This window comes from Heliangelus exortis, chromosome 7, assembly GCF_036169615.1.
Source record: "Heliangelus exortis chromosome 7, bHelExo1.hap1, whole genome shotgun sequence".
Lineage (NCBI taxonomy): Eukaryota > Metazoa > Chordata > Aves > Apodiformes > Trochilidae > Heliangelus > Heliangelus exortis.
In genome coordinates this window covers 18,863,612-18,887,983 of record NC_092428.1, presented here as the reverse complement: position 1 = coordinate 18,887,983, position 24,372 = coordinate 18,863,612, and the positions used below count along the sequence as shown (strand labels likewise).

Below are 24,372 nucleotides of genomic sequence, written 5' to 3'. Positions count from 1 at the left end.
TGCCTTTAGATGGCTAGTGTCACTACCAACCTAGTTCTGACCTGAAACAGACCTTGAAGGCAATGAGCTCTGTCATCTTGGTGTGCCCTGACCCACTGAGCATCCCTGGGTTGTACAGCTGCTGCTTGGGTCCCTCCAAAGGGAGCCAGGGCCTCTGACACAGCTCCAAGGCTGTTACACCCCTTGAGGAAGAGAATAAAGACCAGAGACCCAGCCAACCTGCATGAAGCTCTACGTGGACAGCAAAGAGGGACTAACCAATACCTGAGCATGGGAAATTTGTAAAGTCACACCCCATTTTCAGCATTTTGTATGGCCATGAAGGACTGGAGGTGCAACTGTGACTTGCAATATTTACCAGAGCTGAGATTTTTATCAGCAGCTGTGTGTCCTGCCATCAAGACTCAGCTAATGCCTGACCCGAATACCCTACACCCTTCACAGCACTGGAACAAGCACAGTTGCCACAGGACCCACAACCAGAAATCTACATAAATGCAGAACTATGCTAAAATCAGCTGTGCTGGTTCCCACTCCCATTTCTCAAAGACCATACAGCTTTGAGAAAGAGTGAGGCAAGTCAGCATTGAGGTAAAAAGAAGTACAAAGCATTTTCAAAACCTGGAAATGGAACTGAAGCTTCTGAACTGAGGATGCTCCTCTTGCTTGAAATATAAATGGTTTAAGGAATAATGACATTTTCATTCTTATCTTGAGCCCTTTCCCTTTCTCCAAACAGTTTGAGCCATATAAATACAGAATATAAGTGTCGGTGAGAGCCAGGTGTCTGAGTATTTTATACAAAAGGCAACAAATGAATTAGCCTTTCCTACAGTTAATCAGAAGTTAAATGCTCTGCATCAGCCCAAAGCTTACCTTGGTTGAGGTCTCACAACTGCTTCTTGGCTTCTTAAAGCCACATTCTGTGCATGGTCACTAGCTGAGGATCCAGCCTTTCTTTGCCACCCTGAGAGGCCTGGCAATGCACTTTCCAGCTCCTATACAAAAAAAAAAAAAAAAAAGAAAAAAAAAGGAAAAAAAAAAATTGAATGCCCTGTCAGGGTTAGCTGAATATTTTGCTTTAAGAAAAAAAGAGCTCTATGAGACTGAATGCTGCCTGTTGGGGTTCTTTAATAACATAGTATGTCCTTCCCCTGTAAAAAAGGTTTTGAAATCAAAGCACACTGTATTCCACTTTCTGCCTTTTAGATAGTTAATTAGTTAGATAACAGACATCAACTTCTGAGATAAGAGGTGCTAATACAGAGCTCGATTTTATTTTATTTTGTTTGTGTATGCTTTAATATTTAATTTCAAATTATTCACTTTTACTACTTTGGCATCATCAGAAAAATTTTGGCTGATGAAAGCAAATGCATTTCTCTTTAATAAGATTTGTAAGGTTTAACCAGTTTCCTTTTTCCTTTTGTTTTTTTTGCTCTCCCTAACACATGCATAGCTTTATCAATAGAGGAATATTGCAGGAGTAAAAGGCAGGGGGAAAAAAGTCACATCAATCAACCTACCATGCAGAAAATGAAAAAGCCAGTTTGGTCCCACAGATTGAGGAAGAGGGTAGCAATTAGAAAAGTACCCATCTTATTACAGGGCTTTGAAAAACAGTTGTAGAGCTATGACAAGATATGTTCAGCACTTTTTAATTCCCTTTCCTCTAAAATACATTATATTTCCCTTTAATTGCAAAGGCATAAGTTTATATAGTTACTTAAAAATTTATAATCAAAGTGGGACTTTTTCCTACCTCTTTATTAGCTTTTATCATATTTTATACTCATATTTCATTCTAATAGTCGAAAAAATTAAAATACAATATTCTTTACAAAGCAATAGCATTCACTTCACTGGTAAAGCAATGTATCTGACTTGGCTCCAGCTTTAAAGCTTACTTGGCAGCATGGAAGTGAGATTTTTGGGTTAAGACTGTTTGGATGGGAACTTGGAGGGCTGAGGCCATCCTGCATTTATGTGAAGAGTGACTGCTTTTACCTCCATCTTAGTCTGTGCCATTTTTAGAGATTATGAATGAAGCTTGTTTAGGATACATAGTATTTAAACAAAAATAAATTACACTATTATAAAAATTGTAACCTTTGGGCTTCCGTGAGATAAATCACTTCTGTTTCACAAGCTAAAATGTTTTAAAAATCTGTTTTCCTTTTAAAAATCTCAGCATGTCATAACCCATCTCTGTCAGAGCATCTGTCAATATAGAAAACAGCCAGGACTGAAGTCTCTAGCAGAAGTGCCTCCTGGCTCTCCTGAGAATGACAGTTCTGACATGAAAATAAGCAGGCACATTTAATGGACAGGGTAGTGAACAAATTTAATCCATGATGGGATATCTGGTTTAAATATAAACAGACTATACCTAAAAAGCTGAAGTGGAACTTGCAGACTGCCTGACACATTTGTGTATTTGTGAAGCTAATGTTAGGATCAGCTCTATTTTTCTGAGTTCCTGTGCATTTAAACCTCACAATTTTAATGTCAAATTACTGAAAGTTCTTTGAAATCCATTCAACCTAAGTACTTAATTTATACTAGAAATATAAAATTTCACACAGTAGTTTTCAGCATTTCCATGTCTAGGCATTGATTTTTTCAAGATATCATTTTATTTTTATAGTTGTTTACCTTGATAATATGACTTGAAAACTGAACTTTTTACTATATCAACTATCTAGCATGTTTAGTGTAATTTTATATCTCTGTATCAATAAGGAATTCAAGGATGATTTATTCATTTAATGATCTGCATTCATGACTGTGCATCAAAGATGAGTGACAGAAGAAAGCATTAGGCAAGGAGAGCAGACTTCCCATTCCTTACCATCTGTTTTCACACTGACTCCCTGGAGTATGTGCTGAGCATATGCTTCTTCATCTCTTTAATTCAAATAATTCCTAATTGATCTGATTTCCTATAGATTAACAGTGCACAATTGCTAGAGAAGATCATGAAATTATAGGAAAGATGACAACAAGTAGCTGCAGTACAGCAGTGTAAACACATTCCAGCAGACTGACTCTCTTCCCTTATTCGGAAAGGCTAAAGCTGCCCCTACACCCACCTCCTGCCCCCAGAGAAATAACTGTATGCAACACCCAAGGTCCAGCTTTACTCTGCTGATATTTTATCTGCTGAGGAATGGCCAAGTGAAGTCATTTGGTACTGTACTTTTATTAGACTTGGTCCTGTTAATCATCACTGCAAACTCAATACCCTTTTCTTCATCAAGACCTAGGGGACATGACCACAGTTCTACATTTGTGTCAAAAGGCACAGGAATAACAGTTCAGCCCACAGACAGCCTTGTGAAGCTTAAAATCCCCAACCTGGCCATCTTTCCTTTCCTTGAACACAGCTGTCTGTTCCCTCTCAGTGACATTCCTACAGTGGAAATCCCCTGGCTTCTTTCTAGTAGAAAGTCACACAAAATTGATTCCCATCCAAAGAGACTTTCACCCTTCCGACACATGCAGGAAAATTATTTATTTCCTAATAGCCTATTGTGGTTTTAAATTATTTGAAAATTTTCTGAAAAAGCAGCTCTTGGGCTTATAAAACACAGGAGCAAACAGCAAACATTTCCTTAGGTTATCAGAGCAGCACCTTTCAAAGAGATACTGTCACTGCAATATTGTCACTGATTGTCTGATGCCATGGAGAAGTCAGGTTGGGAAAATGAAGACACTGTCAGAAACCCACTCTATCAAGAAAGCCAAGAAAAGGAGGATGAACAGTTTAATCACAATGTGCAGGCCACCATTATTTTCTTTCATAATTACATGTACTCAGATATTGCTCTTTGTTAATTCAACATCAGCTGCTTATAAGCACATCATTTATCTCTTTGAGTGGCTTGCTGGCAGGGTGTTTCACAGAAGGAAGGTACATGCATCTGCACAGTGTTTCAAAGCATCAGCCTGGCCCACTTTTTCAGATAATAACAACCTGCTATCTACACATGTAAACAACAGCTACTAGAAACAACACAGCAGCTCTTTGGTTTCTTCTTCACAGTGGAGAGAAGCAGTTGCTACCAGCTCATGGCTAAGGCTGCACAGACAACACCAACGGGCCTTGGGAGGTCACAATATATCAAGGGGCCCAGTGAGAAACCAGAGACAAAAGCAAAACCTTCACAGATTTCTGCAGGCACAGCCTCACTTTTCATAGGCACTGTCAAGAAACCCAGGAGCCAGATGCATGCTTCTTTAGGAAAAAAAGCCCTTGAGGTAGCTGAAGATGCAGCAAGGCAAATACTCAGGGTCCAGGAGCATGCACACCCTTACTGATGACAGGGCTATGCAAAATGAAGGGCTTGCTAGATGCTTACCCCAAAACAGCATCCTCTGCAAACCCATCCAAGAGGCAAATTCTTTCCTATACAGCAAGCACCACTGAACTCCGTGTATAGAAACAGGATAACCATTGAAATGTCTTTCACAGTACTAGGATACAGAATTAGCTGAGTTTCTTTATGGAGGGATATTGGCTTGGTGTTTCTTTTTTATATTACACTCAAAGCTCTATACTACTTCTCATCTGTCAAGTACTCCCATCAAATCAAAGGTGAGATAAAATAGTGCCTACATATCTTACACCTTCCAGTACATAGACATGGGAGCAATGGGTAGTATGGGGCCCCAGGACCATTTTTGTCTTTCATAATTCAAGCCCTTGAGTAACGTGACAATCATCTGCCTGACATTGTTTTCCTTCCAGAGGCTGCATAAATAAGTTGCACTGATATTTTATGGCAGTCTAATTATATACTCAAAATTTTTCCCATGAAAGGATATTAACATTTTCTGTTAACCTTTTCAGACGATGTAAAACACCACACAACAGCAAATCTATGCTGTATTAGCTTTCATTGGGTAGGAGATATATGCAAAACATACAGATATATGCAGCAGGCAGGCAGGAGACTCAAAGTAGCTGAAAGAGCAACAGATGATCTATAGGACAGATCTTTCCCTGTGTATAACTTCACAAATCTTCATCCTGATATGCCTCCACTTGCTCTTCATGAGGCAAATTTTCCTATCATTTTCCTGACCTCCTTATAACCATGAACATCTCATGTCCCTTCAGACTTCATAAAGCAATACAGTTAAAAAAAAGTAGTACTTATTACTTCACCTCAGGGATGAACTCCAGTAAAAAACATGAGGACTAGAGCAAGAGCTGACACTGATACTCTGAAGGAGACTGTGACAGTACCACTGGGGTCCCATTTGCTTTTACTTTTTCTTCTTGGATTCAAAAGCATAGTCCTCACTTAGAAGGTAAGGCATCCCATCCAAAATTATGAATACCCATTCTAAATTTGGAAAAAAATTAATAATGGGCTCAAAGCATTTCAGAAGAAGCTCTGCAAATCTCTATTCACAAGCAAGAGAGTGAAAATAGACAAATGCATTATAAATCAAAGAAGAGCTGTAAACACAAGTATCTCTCAGGCCTTGTGCTTATGACAGGCCAGAAATTCATGGACATTAACAATTATCTTGGTTATAAGAATATATCTAGCTGAGGGGTTAAACCTAGCTCAGATCTCTATTCATTACACTGTACATGAGACACAACTGGGAAGGGCTGGAGTACAATAGAGGTAATTCCTGCAGCTACTGGGAGGTGATAATTCTGGAGTTTAGGTAGCAAAGTACCTCTCAGGCAGAAGCAGCAGCTTCTTCATTTCTAATCTTCTTTTATAGCCTTTAGAAAAGTTACAGTTTTGCTCCCCTCAGCTCAACCTGGGAAATCTTGTGGACAAGAGCACCAATACCAGAATCCGCACTGGAATTTTTTACTTAAAGATCAGAAAAGCATAAAGACAAAGGGAAAGTACAAAATCTCCCCACTGGCAGACAAAATACCAGCACAAGAAATCCTCAGTCAAATAAACCAAGCAGAAAATGTCTAAAGTTCTGCAACTAACAAGATTTTTAGATCTGAAGTAGTCACAGGGAATCAAAGAGAGATAATTGCACATCTTCAGCTATGGTCTCCACTCATTTCTGATAGCAGTTGCAACATACTCTGTATGCATTTGCTGACTGAAATAAATTGTCTGTCGTTACAGACAATTCCAGGACTCCAGCTCCCAGAAAATCAGGGTGGATTATGGTGGGGTCTCAATCACATCATGGATTACCAGGGACTCTCACTTTGCATTTCAAAATGTGTGTTTGCTCAATGTACCATAAAACCTGCTCCTTGGTAACCTTAGTTCTTTACCTGGCTCTCCTCGTGGCTTTTTCCATTTTCTAGCTTTGCAATGGCCTTAGGTTTTCTTAGCTTTAAGTTGCCCATGTCAGGCTTTAAAGCGTTGTCAATTACAGCCTGCTGCTTGTGCTGCTGAGTGTCTTGCAAAGGCAGCTGCCTTTCCTCTAAGAAAGCAGTATTGTCCGGAAAATTTTCTTTGTTATCATCTCTGTAAGAAAATAAAATTGAAATGCATCAGGCAGTACTTCAGACACCTGTCAAAATATTATGAAGGATGAAAAGCAACAAGTTCTTATCTATTTATGGCATTTTAATTTTACCCAGTTGAGTAGTCCACGCATCAACTACTGCATGTGTTAGCATCTGAGAGGCTAGTGTTTATTGTCAGCTCACAAGATAACTACTAATATCATTGTACATTCATCTGAGGAGCCATTTAAATAAGACTAGCTTTAGAGGCACTAGTTTGAGAGTTCATATTCCCCAAATAAAATTTGAAAATCTAAAATCTGTTTCATGCAGAAGACTTTTGCCCATCTAATTCACACTCAATTATAATTTCACAAAAATGTTGTCACATACAATAATTCCTCCCCATAGTCACATTACCTTTTTGACCATTTCTATTTTTCAGGCCTTTTGGACAAAATGAGGGAGGTGACCCTGCAAAGCTGGGTTTTAACAGCTAGATGTGTTCAACACATTTAAGTGGAAGGGATCATGTGCTCCCAGTGTGGAGAAAAGGCTCTCCAGTATAATAGCACAGACACTGCTGCTCTTGTATTGCTCAGGTAACCACTGACAGATATTTTCTAATCTCCAGATAGCCTGCAGAGTGCAACTTGTCCTAAGATACTGCTAGTCTTATCTACACCCAACTTAAATGGGTCTAATGCCTTCCACTGGTAGTGTCAGCCTGGAATCACTCAAAAATTTACTGCAATGCAGAGTTCAAGGCTGCCTGCTTAGCTGGCAGGATGAGCAGGTTGGCATTACTGCTTAAAAATCCCTGGCTGGTGATTAGTTTGCTGGTGGAATTTCAGATGTTAGCTTCAGCTGGTAAAACTCTAACGTCTAGCTGAGAGATGACCTCTCTCCTGGTGCGAAACTTCCAAAATGGAAAGAGTCAAGGACCATTGAATTACAGCTCCCTGAGATTTTTTTTCAAAAGCATGACTTGCTAATTCAGTGTTTTCTCCTAAGGATTCTGAGCTGCCTAACACACTTTCCATCTGTTGCCGACAGTATTCCAGATGGATGCTCAGAGGGTGCCTATGGAGTTAAACACCATTCCTGTCCATGCCTTCTTTGTGAGTGTGGGCCAGAACAGTTGTTATAGTTACAGGGTAAGGTGCTTTATAACCTACTGGCATTTCAACAATTTGCAGAATGTTGCTAATTTTAAGGTATAATCTGATTTTAAAACCTTTCTGAAAGGTTAAGTAGCAGTCAACACACACTAACATAGCCACAAGAGATATATGCCTCAAGAATACTTAAGTTAAAATTTGAAGGATTTTTTTTCACAGAGACACTCATCAATGAGCATATCCTTGCACAGTTGCAAAACTCTGCTCACTGCTTTGTACCAGCTGCTGTACAGTAAAATTCAATGTATTAGCATCAGAGCTGCATCTGAATGAAAGTAATAAGGTGTAAATTAAGAACATAACACCATAATATATTTACCCAGTAAGAACAGTGCTTAATGTTAATATTGTTTACACAAAAGTATGTGCAAAAATACATTGTTCGAAAATACCAATAGCATTAGCAGGTAATACTCCAGAAATTCTGCATCCTCTTGAGAACAAATATTTCTTTCTAATGTTTGAACAGAAGCACTCTGACAACTTTATTTTTTTGACAGTAGATTTCAGACAAAATTTGCAATAGAATAGCTGGGACTGGAACTGCCTGCTTGATCTTCATATAGAGAGTCTGAACTGAATCCCCATCACACCTTGAAAATGGACACAAAATAATTGCTGACTTTCTTCCAGCTGCAGAAATTCAGCTTTTAGTAACATGACAGAGGAGCCCAAAGCATAATATAATTTTTGCTAAAATCATCTTACTTGGGGCCATTTAATGCCATAGGTTCTCCATGACAGTCTAAATTCCAAAGGAATAGGAGGATCTGAGATGTTAAGTATATATAATTTTCAGTCAGATGGAAATAACGATGACAAAGAATTCAGAGGTTGCCACAAAAATTACAGGAAAACTACAAGAAATTCTGTATTTTGATTGCTTACAGTATAATTGACATTAAAAAAATTAGAAACAATTAGCTAAGGGTGTTTTTCTCCATGACAGTCTAAATTCCAAAGGAATAGGAGGACATGACAGTCTAAATTCCAAAGGAATAGGAGGATCTGAGATGTTAAGTATATATAATTTTCAGTCAGATGGAAATAACGATGACAAAGAATTCAGAGGTTGCCACAAAAATTACAGGAAAACTACAAGAAATTCTGTATTTTGATTGCTTACAGTATAATTGACATTAAAAAAATTAGAAACAATTAGCTAAGGGTGTTTTTCTCCTAGACTCACAGAAATATTTGCTCTAGTAGAAGTGTCATTCCTTGTGCAGCAGGGAAAGAATCCCTAAGTACCTTCAATTATAAAGTGATCCTTAGTCTTAGAAAATGAACCAGCAGAATTTTTTCAGATGCCTGAAGAATCATTATCAATTAATGTGATTACTAAAATCACATTCCCCTAAGTCAAAAACACCAGGCTACCTAATTAAAAGAGAAGTCTGGATGCTAACCATAGTGCTCAAGACTATTGTGCAGTATGGCTGAACTTTGTGGAATGATATGACTGCTAAGACTATGAGCAGTCTTTCTTCAAATAAACACACATATATATACACACATTACTAAGAAATAGGAATTTGCCTTTTTTAGGTTTTATTTCTGGGAAAGAAGTGGGGCCCTCTCGTCACCCTCTGTTCATACTCACAGGTCACAGACATGAACCAGGCCTGGGTCACCTGAAGTTTGCTGGCAGAGGAATCTCTACATTATGGGGGAAGCAGCCTGTAATTCCAGTTTCAGAAGAGCTGCCCCACTTAGGACAGAGCACATTAAGTGATTAATTCCTAGTTCTGCATGGTAATTTGATGGCAGGGGCTTTAATACATTCCTCTTTCCCACCAGCCTTCTGCTAGTATCTATCAAAAGCCAGACTGCAGCAGAAAATATTTAAAGGGATACTCGAGTGTCTACACTTCCTGACTGCATCAGCACATGAATGAAAGCATTTGCTGCTAGCAACTGCTTCATGTAACTAATTGCAAATCCCCCTTCAGTCACACAGAATTCCTGCAGCAGGTGCAGTTGTCCCCACAAGGCAAAGTGGGATGATGGATGGAAGACAAGAGCTGATGTACAAAAGGGATAAATCGACTGTAGAACTATAGTTGCCTTTGCCTCCAGATGCCAGCCACACCTTTTCCCTCTGGTCTGTCATTAATTGCTTTATGGATCTCTGACACCACCAAGGGGTGAGGACAAGACATACTGGGGGTATGAAGAAGAAAGCTGAGTATGGAAGGAACCTGGATAGAAAACATGATGGAAAGCTTGAGACAGAGAAAAACATTGCAAGGAAATACACTGTGAGGAGGCAGTGCCAAGGCCATAGCTGGATGGACAGAGCTCCCAACATTGACATAAGAGTATGGTAAGATGTCACCAGGAGTGGTTATCTTGGCTTACCCTACTCTTACCACAGTCAGCAAAGGCAAGAAACTCCCCAAAGGGACAAAATCTCCCTCCTGCCTGTGCCACAGTAAAAGGAGGTGAGAGGAAGCAGCTCTGCTATCAGCTAGCCTCACCTCCTCCTCTCACCAGTCACCACACTTGCCAATCTTCAGTCTTGAAAAACCATTTTGGCAATGGGGAGCTCTCTGGAGGAACAATAGGTGACCGAGCACAGGTTCATCAGCCAAGTCTAAGTGTGGATACTTGTGTATGGGGAGGTGCCTTGATGGCTGCTTTTCCTGAGCAGGCTGTAAAAACATGACATTGAGAGGTAGAGATGCTGACTTAGCCTGCAGCAACTGATAAAAGTCATAAAGTGAGATAGAACTTTAAACAAAATAAACGAGCATGACAAATTGTATTTGAATAACTGGATAGCAGCACATAGGAAAGATAAGCTGTAATGAATCAGGGAAGGCCATCATATAATATGAAGATTGTGAAGAAATTCAGAAGCAACACTCTAAAATTGTTACTAGAAATTTTTCTCTTCATAAAAGTAAATATCAAGCAAGATAGCTGACTCATGCAAGACAGTGCTTGAGGCTAAGACCATAACAGGACCTTAAAAAAAATTAATCCATAATATAATACAAATATCCATTATTAAGGCACAAAGTGTTTTTACTTTGGCTTCTTTAAGAATGCAGTTTATGTGTTTGTGCCACCTGTCTACATATATTGACACAGGCATGCACACACTCCTCTCACCTGTAGCTTGCAACTCTTGTTGTTTGACTTGAGATATATTTAGCAGAAGGCTATTCAAGAGTTTCATAAATTTTATGATAGCTTATGACCACTTAGCAGAGAGGGTTCCCCCAACTCAGAACCTAGAGCATCATCTTATTCGTTCCTCAAATGTCAGAAACAGCTTCAAGTCATAAATCCACATTGGTTGAATCTCACATTGGAGAGGAACTATGCCTTTTGACAAAAAAAACACTGATGTAAAACCTTTTCTTTCAGTACCAAATCTACTGACTGATGGATATGCCTCTTAAAAGTAAGTACATCCATTACTGATACTATGGCACTGGCCAGAGCCAGGTCAGAGATGGGATCCCAGTCTTGATGAACTGCTGCTCTGACTTTTTATAGTACTACCTCTTCATGTTTATTCCAAGGATCTCTGATTTAACAGCATTAGATTTTTTTAACCCTCTTCCATTTACACCTTTCCATAGAAGCTATTTCAGTAAAACTTGAAAATTGCTTTCTTTTGCTGACTTGAACTTTAAGATGTTCACATGAACACCTTCTAAACCAGGCTGCACGAGTGGCTTGCTGGCAGCTTAGCAGCCTCAGGCACTTGCCTTGTTTGGAGAAATGTTCCTGAAAATACTGTATCACTGATTTTATATTATTCTGGAAGCCCAGATTTTGCCTTTGCCAGAAGGGAAGAGAGACATTGTCAACTTAAGATGTATAAAGTTGCATGGAAAGTTGTCTTCATTCTGCTAAATAAAAGTAACCTATTTTCAGCTATCACCAGCACAAACTGGTACTAAAATCAGTATCCTCAGCAGTTTTCAAAAGCAGGCTTAGGAGGGAGGGTCTAAACAAGATTTAGAGACATCAACTCTGGAAACAAAGTTGTTCATCTGGATGAAGTTTTTCCTATGTCATTGGAAACGGAATGTCATTCCCTATGTCATTTCCATTGAGAAGATTTAAAATTAAAGTCTCTGAAAGAAAAAACAAGAGCTAAAAATAAGGGAGATTCGACATTCAGGCAATGCCTGGCCCAGCCCCTGTGCTGCCTCTCAGCTCAGCACCTCTGTACTCCCCTCCCTTTCCCCATGGGCATCACTAGTACTACACGGTCAGGTAGCTGTGTGCCAGCCTGGCCCTCGTCTTAATGGTCACAAGAAGCACAATCACCAGGTCCCAGAAACCTCAAGGTGAGGCAGTCAAAGGGGTTGCTCCACCACAATCTAAGGGAAACAATTCATGTACTCAGAGACAGAGAAAAGGGAAGGAGAAAGCACATTTTTCATGTTTTGCTATCTGTAATCTGGTTATTCTTGAATGCCAGAATTTTACAGATCACTGTTTACTGCCTAACTAACAGAGACACAGGAAAATATTTTAAAATTACAATTATTTATTAGCTGCTGTTAAATATTTCCATATCTGCCACAATCACAGAAAAAGAGTGACTAAATTACAACATTAAATGAAGCAAGGCAATTTAAGCCAAAAAAAGTGAAGCAATGTATGAGAGAGAAATTATTTGGATCCCTATGAAAGGTTACTGTAATGATTTTGAAGATACTTAAGGATGGCTCAGACAATTAAAACTGGGCCTGTTTTCAGAATGTATCCTGTCCCCACCACACTTAGGCAAACAGCTCACTGCCCAGCTAAATTATTTGGGTTTTTTTTAATTATAAGCATTTTATCACTTTAAAACTCAACATATATACAAACAAATCTACAAATCCTTTCCCTCCTGAGAAACTGCTTGGCACATTATTGCTGATGAATTTTCCCTAAGAGGTTTTGAAACAATGAAAAGCATGAAAAATAATAATGTAGGGAACACCAGAATTGAAGTGGCTTAGCAAAATAAAACAAAGACTATTTCATTGGTAACAGTTCCTAAAGCCTTTACCTTTCCAACTTTCTAATGCTCTCCCTTTGTCCTGTTGTAAAGCAACAACAAAAAATTATCATATATATCCTTCTGATCATGATGTATATGAAATGACTCCTAATGAGTTCATGGAACTGATTACAAATAAATTATGTATTTGGGACTTGGCCTAAGTAATGTATAGTTATTTTTTTCAAAATATTTCCAATTCTTTTTTTTGCTAATAATGCTTGAAGGAAGTACAGACCATGTGTTCTGAGAAAACTGACATACCCATCTTTATCAAGATCATCAGCATCAGAAATGAGCAATATTTATCCTACACTGAAAATCATACATTTAACCATGTGTGATGTGCATCAAACATCCACTCTCCCAGAAATGTATTTCACTGCTAGATGGTCCCCAGGTTATGTAAAGGCAGCTACCTCATGCAATCCTTCCTATACAGCCAAAAATATACATAGATCACAGAAAACCAAATAAAATACATGACAGATAGCTTGGGACTTTGCAAATACTGCTTACAATTATCCTCTACAGTCACTAAGCTCGTGATTCTTATTTAAAAATAAGGACATCTTTAAAGCATTCACTTACTCTGCTAAAGCTGTCGTGTTGAAGGAACTATCTTGAATGCTGAAACAGAAACAAGAAAACATCAGATAAGTCAGCAAGGCAGGCAGGCTTCCTGTGTCCTTCTCAGTTGTGGGAACATATGCACAAACACAGCATTGCAAGGCAAGTCTCTGTGTGTTAGCTCTACATACACGACTGTATCTTCAGCTGCTCTGCACATGCTCATAATCAAGTCACCATAGGGATTAGTCCTAGAACACTCACAAAGCCCAACCAGCAGAGCTTTGAATTAGTACAGGGATGCAGGTAGGCAGTGAGCCTCAGAAACGGATCATATTATGTTATAGCTGTAACAGTGCTGCTGATAAAGGCTTGGGTTTACAAACAAGTATTTGGCATTTTGTCCTTCAAGCGTTTGCTCTATGTAACTGGCTCATCAAATTCAGTTGTTTTTATTACTTAAATAGCTGTGCTCAGCTAAGATCTCTGGAGGATTTTTCTTCTTGTTTAGTCTCTTACACACTCAGTTCATGGCCAAACCCCATGGGAAGCTATGAAAAAATAAACTGGCAGACAGGACAGTTCAAGTAGAAAAAGGTTATTAAGCTAACAGCAAGCAATAGCAATAGATGAAACCATTCCTGTGAAAGGAATAGGCTGCTGTGCTCCTGAAGCAAAATGTTTCAGACCTGAGATAATACATTAAGCAAGGGTCAGCTTAGGATGCTGTAATACTGCTGGTTCTGGGGCAGGAGTGGAATGCCCCCCTTGAAAAACATTTCTCAAATCCAGTAAATACCCTGGTGGATCATCCTGAAATCTTATGGCAATATTAAAAAAAAAAAAAGAAGAAAAAAAAAAAAAAAAAAGAAAAAAAGAAAAATAATAATGAGATAATAATAATCTCATTGCTGCATACCAGATCTGGATTTTTTGTTTGTTTGTTTGGATGGGGAAGGAGGAGATGCAGACAACACAGCACCTTCTGAGCACTCCTGTTTGTGACAATGGCAGCAGAAGCAGAGCAGGGATGCAGGGCACAGCAAATCCTTCCCCCAGCAGCTTGTGCCACTGCCTGGTGTGACACACATTTCCCAGCAGCAGCCTCCAGAAGCCACAGCCCTGACAATTTCCCTCCCTTACAGCTCTAACAATGGATCTTCACCTCTTCCCAGCCTTCCTCCATGATGCAGACAGTATTTCTTTTCATTATTTGTATGTGTGTATAAATATATATATTAGTTTATATAAATTACCTGGGGATCAGAATATCACATCCAGTCTCTAGGACTTTTGCCCTACTGAGTACCAGGTTTTTTGCAAGATGGGTGTACACAAAAGATAAATATAATGGATAATATCTAAATCTTGCCTTAGACCTAAAATTTCAATTATTTTTTTCTCCTTCTCTTTCCAGTTTCTTGGGTCTGACAATACAAATATGTCATTAATGTTTTCCTCTTTGCAGGAGGTATTCTTCTAGCTGCTGTGGCAATTGTTTACATGCTCAAAAGGTAGAGGGCCATTAAATAAATCTGGTATTATTTTTACTAAATGTATTTCACAATATTTAAGTGCTTGGCTCATGATTTTTAATGGTTAGACTAGGTTTGCATCTAGTATCACAAGTCTGTAATGGAGAAATCACAAGTTTTTTTTCAAAAAGTCACACTGATAAGAATCACAGCTTGGTTAGAGCAGAGCTTAATAAGAGACTGGGTATTTATTCCCAATCCCCTACATAGAGCCACACAAGAAGGGGAGCAAACAGAGAACACTTCTGTAAGCAGGACTTCTCCATTTTTACATGAAAGAGTATGTTTGCACAGGGCATGGATTAGCAGAGAACATGACCTGTACAAACATACTGCAGAGCTCTCTTGCTATTACTAGTAGCAGAGATTGGGTGAAGACTGGTTTGCAAAACAGAGATGCTCTGGACTGAGAACAAGTTTCAGATGTCAGAGCTTTTCCATTGTTTGTCTGAAGTCCAGTGTTACACAGCTGTTGCTTAATCTCTTCTAGGCGAGTGCTTTGCATTTACTTCAGGTCACTCACAAACTTGAATTGCTTTTAAAGATGGTTCTTGACCCATGCTATCAGATAGTCTCCTCCTGCAAGGTTGTGAAATAGTTCAACAGCAACAACAACAAAAAAATCATGTAAACCAGAATAGTATTAATAAATACATGAAGGTAAAGGCCAGCTACAGCTAGGGTCCTGCTTTGGAGCTAATCTCCCCAACAGATGAGGGCATCCTGCTCCTGGGAGAAAGCAAAAGAGAAGCTACAGTAGACCCACAATAACTTCTCTTCCTCCCAGAAGGAGGAACATTTCTATTTTGGGTAAAAGCTTACTTCATTAGTGGCTTGAGCCTACAGGTTGATCTCACCTCCTTTCAGCTGTTTCCTATCCACATGGTCTGGGTGAGACTACAGCAGGCAGAGCCCCTGGCCTTGCCCTGCCTTACAAGGGAGAGTCAGAGGTGTTTTAATCTCTATTTCTGTTTCCCTTTAAGTCCGTGGGGCAGGGAAAATGTAATACTATTGCTACCTCCTCATTTTCAATAATATCATTAAAGTCAATTAGGCCTGTAATGCTATAAAACACCATTCTTCAACTAACAGAAATTCTCAGTGTCAGATATATTTCATCACCACATTCAGATGATGTATCAGGTCCCTCATCATCCTGAAGTCCCAATTAAAATAATATTACACCTACAGGTAAAGTAAGCTTTGGACCTCAGCACTGAGTAGCAGACCTACTTTTAAAGACCATAAGTTCTAAAGTTATTAAACTACACCTTTCTGAATTTCTGAAAATAGAGGCTTTGAAACCAATTTTATCTTATTTATGCTGACTATTTTAAATCATTCATATTTTTGCAATATGTATGGAAAGATACTTCTGTTAAAAACCTTCTGATTTTATACCCAGTTTTGCTCCTAAATTCTTTTGCCAAATGTTGATCAAGACAAGATAAATATCACATGCCAGCTCTCAGCTGATAACAAAAATGCTGGATAGCTCCAAAGCAAACATCTATATGTATTTTGGAGAGACCATGATTCAGAAAATGTTGTTGTTCTCTTCTGAAAATTTGACTAATATATTGCCTATTTATGGCTGACAAATACATTGGCATAGAAATTCCATTCTTTACTTGGTTTGTATCATAAGGGAATTACTGCTAGGTCAGGAAGAAGATTGAAATGGGAATCCCTGAGCCTCCAGCTCAGTTTTGCATGCAATAGAGATGCAGGTTCAATATAAATGATACGTTCATAAGATCAGAACAGCATTAGTTGGCACAATAAGTATGGATCAGGCAGGGAATGCTTTACAAAGACAGTATGGTCTCATTACAGAAGACTGCAAGAGAAGAGAGAGATGTTGAGACAAAAGTGAGCAGAAATAGTTCCGGCTTCAGGAGAACAGAAGGGAGTGCAACAATCAAGATCAAAAGGCCAGAAAAAAAAGGAGGAATAGTGAAGCTTGCAGAGTTACAGTAGTCTAAATGATCACAAATGCACATACAACCCCCTGCAGGCTTTCTGGCAGTCTGGTTTCACCCACAGAACAGAACCCGTTTCATTTTCAAGAATTTGCTCATCTCAGTAAGTGACTTTATTCTCTTCAAGGCATTCTGACACTGGTAAGTTATGAGACCTCTCAGCCTTCCCTACAGAATTGTGAAGAGTTTGTTTTGGGAAATAAACTGTATGTTAGGGGGAGAATTAAATTTTTTTAAAGAACTCTAAACTCTCTAAGGTTGTGGGGAAGTTAGCGTTTCTGCATTTAATATCTACTATCTAATGACAAATTCAGTGCAATCCTATAAGGTGCAATTAGCATTTATTACAAGACTATTTTCATTATTATTATTTGTTATTCCACAGAGTCCAAAGTGCTTGTGCTGAAATTGTTGCATCAGAATCAATTACATTTTGTATTATGTTTAGGCCATACAAAAGAGCTGCACTGTGGACAGATGTGAGAGATATGGTATGACACACTCTGCACGATGAGGAGCCCAAGAAAACTCCTTCCAGCTCTGGGAAGAGGCTACTCATATTCTCCTGCCCAAATAAAGGGAAAGTTGGAATGATCACTGGATGAAGTCAAGTCATCCCTGCCAGCTGAGCTCAGAGACTCATAAAAATATTGAGCAAATTTGTTTGCCTTAGAATATGTGTGTTCCTGCCAAGTAGCAGTACCCTGAATGGCTCCAGCAGTCCTCTTCATCTCCCTCTCAAATTGTACCAACAAGGAGACACATTCAATCCTACCTACATGCCATATGCTTTCATGGACAAAATCCATTCAGCTCCATGATGGAGCAGATTAAATAGGCTTGCTCTCCGGGTCACACTGCTACTTCTGAGGTCACACTTAAAATATTTTTATTTAAGCAAAGAACAACCTGAGAGATTATGTGACAACTCATGTCTGCCTTCAGCAAGTCCATTCTTTTCCAACATCCAGGGCTTTCTAATGGAATAAGAGCAGGGCTCATTCTGCAGCAAAATGTTAGCACTGTGTATTGTGCCAGTGTCTTGCTCTTTCTTCAAAAGTAATCCTGCAGGGTATTTTTGCTCTTTTCTAATCATTAAAGCATAAAGCAAGGAGCTCCACGTGAGGGAGAAGTCACATTCCTTGTTCCTGCAGTGACAAATACTGAATGCTACACTCTGCAGCTCAAAATATTCTTGTGTTCACTGATGCTTTCTTGATGTGCAGTCTGCCTTTTTATAGGTAACATTCTCAGAGACATCAGAAAACATCTTAAGACAAACTAAACTAAAATATAGAAATTAAATATAGGAGCTGGATAGTGAGTACTCAGTCCAGTTTCTATGTCTGATTTTCTCAGTGACCTAATTAGCACAACATCTGAGTGAATGGGCTGGTGGGACACCCCTCTGGGGGTGGGAGGGAAACAACATTCAGCTGATTTTGCTGTATGTCTTAAAATGCACAGACAAATTTATCATCAAGAGACTCAATCCAAGTGTAGGTACAGATGCTGTTGTCATAATTCAGTCCAGGGCAATTCCACAAGGCATAAAGCTTTGTGCCACTGCACAGACCCCTTCAGGGTTGTATTTTCTTAAGACATTTCAGTGAGCAATCAAACTGCACATGCCTCTTTACTCAAGCCTTCTAAGCAGTGAGCCAATGAATCCCATACACACTCCCATATTACTCCCAAATTTGTACTGGTGGAGCTACATCTGCCCTGTAGCTCAAAAGGCACAGCCATACATCAGTCAGATCCTTGCTCTTTTGAAGGGAAAAGCATCATGGAAATGCTCTGTTTTGTGAGATTGGAAATTCTGATTTGTGAACCACTGCAGTCCCATCACTCAGGTTACATTTCTGCAGCACACACCTGAGCAAGCAGTAACCTTGCCAAAGGGGAAACCTCCCAAGAACAGAGGTAATGACTGGGAGCAGGGAACTCATGCTTAGCTCCCTGCTGGAAGGCTACAATGCTACTGGTGCCCTGGTTAATTAGCATAAACCTACTTCGAATAGGCCTGGGGACTTGAGGAAGTGAATTAAGCTGGAAACACAGAACTGTGCCCCTAATTTTGTTATTCAAGAACAAGCTGCTTTATGAAGACCCACCAGTCCTGCTGAAAATCTCTGTAGAGATGTCCAAGAATCATTATCCAGCGTGCACCAGGCTGCACCATAAACCTGACTGTACCAGACAAACTGGTGCTAGTGAATGAGAAAGTATTGGCACTAAAACTTGCTTAAATGTAATCATCTACAACAGATAATTTAATATTGTCACAGATGACAACACTATTTCCAGCAGGTTTTGAACAAAATCAGGCTAGACTCAACAAAGCACTAATTCAAAATCAGTTTTTCCTCTGAGAATTACAAGATGGGAAAAAATACAGAGAAACAAATACCTAAACTCTTGATTCCACTAAGCTACCCAGAATGCTTCAACAGATCACTACACCTAAAAGTAAACACTCTTGTTTAAGAACAGTTACTTAGTTAAGAAAACATCAAAGTTTCAAGAACAACCTATCTGAATAATTTGTCTTCCTGGTGTGTCTGGAAGCTCACCATGTTCCTCTTGCTTGTGATAGTAGGAAGAGAAGAAAAGCAAACAAAGGCAGAGCATTAAAAAATAACACTTCCTTTCTGGAGGAGAACATGTGGGGAGAATATGTTGAGAAAATGGTAGCGATAGCTTGTTTGGTTGTTTTTGTGGGTTTATTTTTGAAGTGGTGGGTTCTAAAGCCCTGCTTCCTCTTGTTTGTCCCAGCTATATAACAGTGCAGGAATCCCACAGGGCCACATTCCTCTTTTTTACACTCCCAGACTGACTACTTCGAGGCCTACTAAAACAGAAAATATTCACAGTATTAAACAGTGTTACATGCACTGAAGTTATTAAGAGGAATTGGCACCTTGTGAACACCAAAATTTAGGAAAGCCAGAATTATGAAGTTCCATACATCATGTTTCTTCAACAACCACAGCAAACTAGACAGCTCAGCCAGGAATGGATTTTGATCTCAAGAATTCAAGAATTTCCTTCTCTTTCTAGAAGTGCAGATCTTGCTGAATAATTCAGATGTAATCACATAGGCAGAGACCAGACTGTAACTTATGATCAAGAATGCAAAATTAAGGTGTAAATGTATATCTTTCCCAGCATTTTCGAGTACAAAATTAGATGAGAAGGTGAACTTGAGCTAAACCACATTCTCAAAAAATTGAATATTTGAAATGAAAGGGAAAATCAAGCAAAGAGCTGCTCTTACATTTAAAAACATTAATGCCCTTTTCTGTTAGTCTCTGGTGAGGCCACACAATGTGACAGACACAAGAAAGGTATTATGTATGAAGCTATATGTGGAGATGATTGTTGTCTAGAGCAATTCTGAATATGCTGGGTATTCTACATGTTTTCTGAATGCAGAAAATAAACAAGCAAGCACACTTTTTTTCGTCCATCAAATTGCCCTTTGCAGAGCTCTTTCTCACCACCTGTGAATCCAGTTGTGTAACCTGTGTGCACATACACACGCATGCAGAAACATGTTTATGTTTCTTCCAAACATTCATTCACAGAACAAACCTAAAAGACCAGTACTTGCCTTTTTCCACACCTGTCTGCACTATGGTTACTTATGAAGTTCTTTTCCTCATAAGGCACTTTTGCTCACAAGCCTCTATGTAACCAGTAGAATAAGAAGATACTACCTGTAGCTTTATCTTCCCAGCAGCACAGAAGCCAGAATGAGATAAAACAAATTCAGTACCAGTGTAGAACTCGTGTAATGAAACCAACTTACAGCAACTGCTGCCTAATATCAGAGCTTATTTTCATCAACATAGAGGCAGCAAGTGCAGATAACATTAAAAACAGATTCCAACTGAATCTCCTCTAAGTTTGTAGCTTACAGAAGGTGTGTTTGAGTATTTCTCCAGTCTAACTACAAGCAGAAAACATCAACAGGTGGTTCTCAGAGGGCTGAGCTGCTGCAGCAATGGTCCATGCAAAGCCCTGCTAGCTTACACCAGCCAAGGATGTTGCCCACAATATTTATCTCTCAGTAGGGCTTATTCCTTTGTGATACGCCTGAAAACTTTTTGAGTATAAAGCCATAGAGACTCTTCTAGCCTGTGAACAGCTCTTTTTTCATAGCTTACTTCCTACTTTTCTTTATTGCACTGCAGGAAAATCTAACTGGTACAGCCAGATTATCATGCATTAATATACCAACTAATCAGAGAGATGAAATGTAAAACCACACCATTTATGTGCTACTGCACTTCAACACAAACTACTTTCTATTTATGAATTTAGATCCTATTCAGAGAATCCAGGACAACTGTTACTGTTGGTGTGACACCAAGAGTGATTACTAAAATTCAGACAGAGAATAGTAATAAATACTGTTACAAAAGTATAAATTGTAACTTAGGACTCTTGTAGCATAATAAATAACCAGAACTACTACTCATCTGGAAACAAAAAAAATACAGGCAATAATGCGTGGATGTTTAGGAGTGAATTTTGCTTTACACTGCATTACTCTGCATATCTGATATCTAAAAATAATAATAATAATAAAAGTTAATACTGCTCATTACAGCTGAAAAAAAATGAGAAATCTTAAATCTTCATTTGTACACCTAAGATACAGCTGTCCAAGACACAGGATACTACAGAGAGCATTTTAACCCCATTCAATGCAGTCAGGATCTTTATACATATGAATCTTGTTACTCCTTTGCCAAGTGTTTATTAATTTAAGGGCCTACTAGGTTCAGAAAAGAGGCTGATATCATGAAGGCAATGTTGATGTAATGTATTTATTTACATGTTCTTTTCTGGACTTCCTGCATGAATCAAATATAAAATCAAGATAGATTCAACTTCTAACAGCCCCTCTGAAGCCTCTTCTGACCCATAGTAAAAGCCTATCAAAAACTGCATTTAGTTTTCTTATTACTGGCTGTCAATTCAACGGAATATTTTTTCCCAAAACATCTTACTTCTCGTAGAAAGGAAAAGCCATCCTTATGGCAAGAAATGTTGGACAGGGAGACATGGAAAAGGGAGGAAAAAAAAAGGGAGGAAAAAAAAAGGGAGGAAAAAAAAAGGGAGGAAAAAAAAAGGGAGGAAAAAAAAAGGGAGGAAAAAAAAAGGGAGGAAAAAAAAAGGGAGGAAAAAAAAAGGGAGGAAAAAAAAAGGGAGGAAAAAAAAGGGAGGTAAAAAAAAAGGGAGAAAAAAAAAGGGAGGAAAAAAAAGGGAGGGAAAGGGGGGAAAAGGGAAAAGGGAAAAGGGAAAAGGGAAAAGGGAAAAGGGAAAAGGGAAAAGGGAAAAGGGAAAAGGGAAAAGGGAAAAGGGAAAAGGGAAAAGGGAAAAGGGAAAAGGGAAAAGGGAAAGTAATGTGGTGGGCAAAAGGAATTAAATTGGCATTGAAGAACAAAATAGGAAAGGACAAACAAAATCCAGAACACATACACCAAACAATATAAGCAAACAGTCACAATGTATGACACAGTTGTGATGGGTAGTTGGAGGAGATCCTTTCACTTCTGGGCATTAGCTCATCTATTTTTGTGGGGATTTATGGAGCTTCAGTTGCTCGATCTCATTTTCACCACAAAAAAAATTTGCATGGTAATGAATAGCATAATTTTTTTTTTCAAAAGTTGTTCTGCATTTCTGTTCATTAGAATGTAGAGACAATGACACTTGAAAGCCACTGATTCAGACCATTAACTTTTCCAATATCATGATCCATTGACATAAGAAAATTCTCATCAGTTAGGGCACATTCCCCTGCACTTGTATTTCACTGAAATGATGTGAATAAGGCACACAATATTAGCAGCCACACTCAGTGGTAAACTCCTGCTCAGCTTTACCTTGCTCTTTTAATTTCTTCTCATAGTAAGTAGTTCTCTCCTATTTAGCTTCTCTTTCAATCCAGATCAATCTTGATCTGTGCTAGTGTCCAACCACCTACATTTTATCTTACCAGAAGGACTATACGTTACTCCTCAGCCCCAATAACTTTTTTTTTTTTTTTTTTTTTTGGAGTTTGAGAAAATGTTTAATTCTCAGCACATTTTGTTTTCTTCTGTTTTTCGCAGTAAAAAAATATTATTTGTTTTTCCTTTTAGATTATTTTTATTGTCTTTCAGAGCACTTTAGATTGAATGAAAGACAGGGGAAATTCTATTTCACTCAAATATACATTTTCAGCAGATTATGCGTTTCACACAGTAAAACAGTAAAACAGACAGGACATCACTCTACAGAAAATAAATATTATAATCCTGTTGCATAATATTCATCTTTGTGGCATAAAACCAGAATAAAATCCTATAGAAAATACAAGTAAATGGCCAGATATTTGGCCATGTAAATGTGTGAACAGCTACACATTTGAATCTACCTTCTATTTAGTAGAAAACATTTTCTTTCATGTAATGTTTTTTTGAGGACGGGATAAACCTTTGTGGCAGGGACAGGAACACAGGGAATGCGGGATCTGATGTCTTTACCAAACCAAGAAAATATCCAAGTAACCACACACCATCTGTGCTCCTGGCTTTTTATCTGCATACTGCTTAAGTCTGTGCACTTTTATCTTTTGATGGCCTGGTTCCCTTGTAGTGCAAGAAACATCCTGGGATAGGGCCGAGGTCCAGCATGCTTGCAGACATGCCCCATACCAGCACCACTGGGACATCTCCATTTCATAGGTAATGGAGTTTTACCTGAAAGGAGGTTGGAGCCAGGGGGGGGTTGGTCTCTTTTCCCAGGCAACTCTCAGCAAGACAAGAGGGCACGGTCTCAAGTCGTGCCGGGGGAGGCTTAGGTTGGACATTAGAAAGAATTTCTTTACAGAGAGGGCGATCAGACACTGGAATGGGCTGCCCAGAGAAGTAGTGGATTCTCCATCCCTGGAGATATTTAAAAAGAGACTGGATGTGGCACTCAGTGCCATGGGCTGGGAACTGCAGTGGGAGTGGATCAAGGGTTGGACTTGATGATCTCTGAGGTCCCTTCCAACCCAGCCAATTCTATGATTCTATGATGCTATAATTCTCTCCTCAAATACCAACATCTGAGTTCAGACACAGCCAGACCACAGGTGATCCACCATCCGTGGCACCGTGAAGAAGTCCCAACCACAGCCTGTGATTTTCATAGGGCCAAACTTGCAGCTCTTTCCAACACGTAAGTCCTTATCCAAAGACCAAGACAAACCTAACTTAATGGGATTTTGTAGAGGAGCTTTCTTTCTATTCTGACTAAGAATGTCTCATGGAGGCCTCCCGAATTAGTTCAGTAAACTGCCATAGCACACAGTTAGGACAGGACTTAGTCCTGCAGTTATAAATACATTCCATGTTCTCTTTTCCCATTGGTTGTCTTATTATATTCTCATCCCAGGTTAACAATAGCTTTTAAGCTTGAAAGCAAGAATTTTCTCTGGGATAAGCTTTAAAACAACTGATGACACTGATCAAAAGACCTCTTCTCACACATATTTAGTCCTGATTAAAACCCTTTGTGACTCAAGTATTTCCTGTATAGAACTGCTGAAAGGAAGTAGAAGCATATGGGAAAGACATTTATGCAGCAAGGAGCTTTTCCATTT

The 24,372-nt window shown here is 39.0% G+C and overlaps 1 protein-coding gene across 1 annotated transcript in view; it reads right to left on the bottom strand.

Moving 5' to 3' along the window:
• Positions 1-13,552, bottom strand: part of FAM13C (family with sequence similarity 13 member C) — a 49,385-nt gene extending 35,833 nt beyond the window's left edge. The window contains exons 1-3 of the mRNA XM_071749205.1: positions 13,232-13,552; positions 6,269-6,464; positions 877-998 (exon numbers count right to left, since the gene is read on the bottom strand). Of these exons, the coding sequence (XP_071605306.1) occupies positions 877-998; positions 6,269-6,464; positions 13,232-13,293 (380 nt within the window). The 5' untranslated portion in view covers positions 13,294-13,552. The remainder of the gene's footprint in view (positions 1-876; positions 999-6,268; positions 6,465-13,231) is intronic.
• Between the last annotated feature and the right edge of the window lie 10,820 nt (positions 13,553-24,372).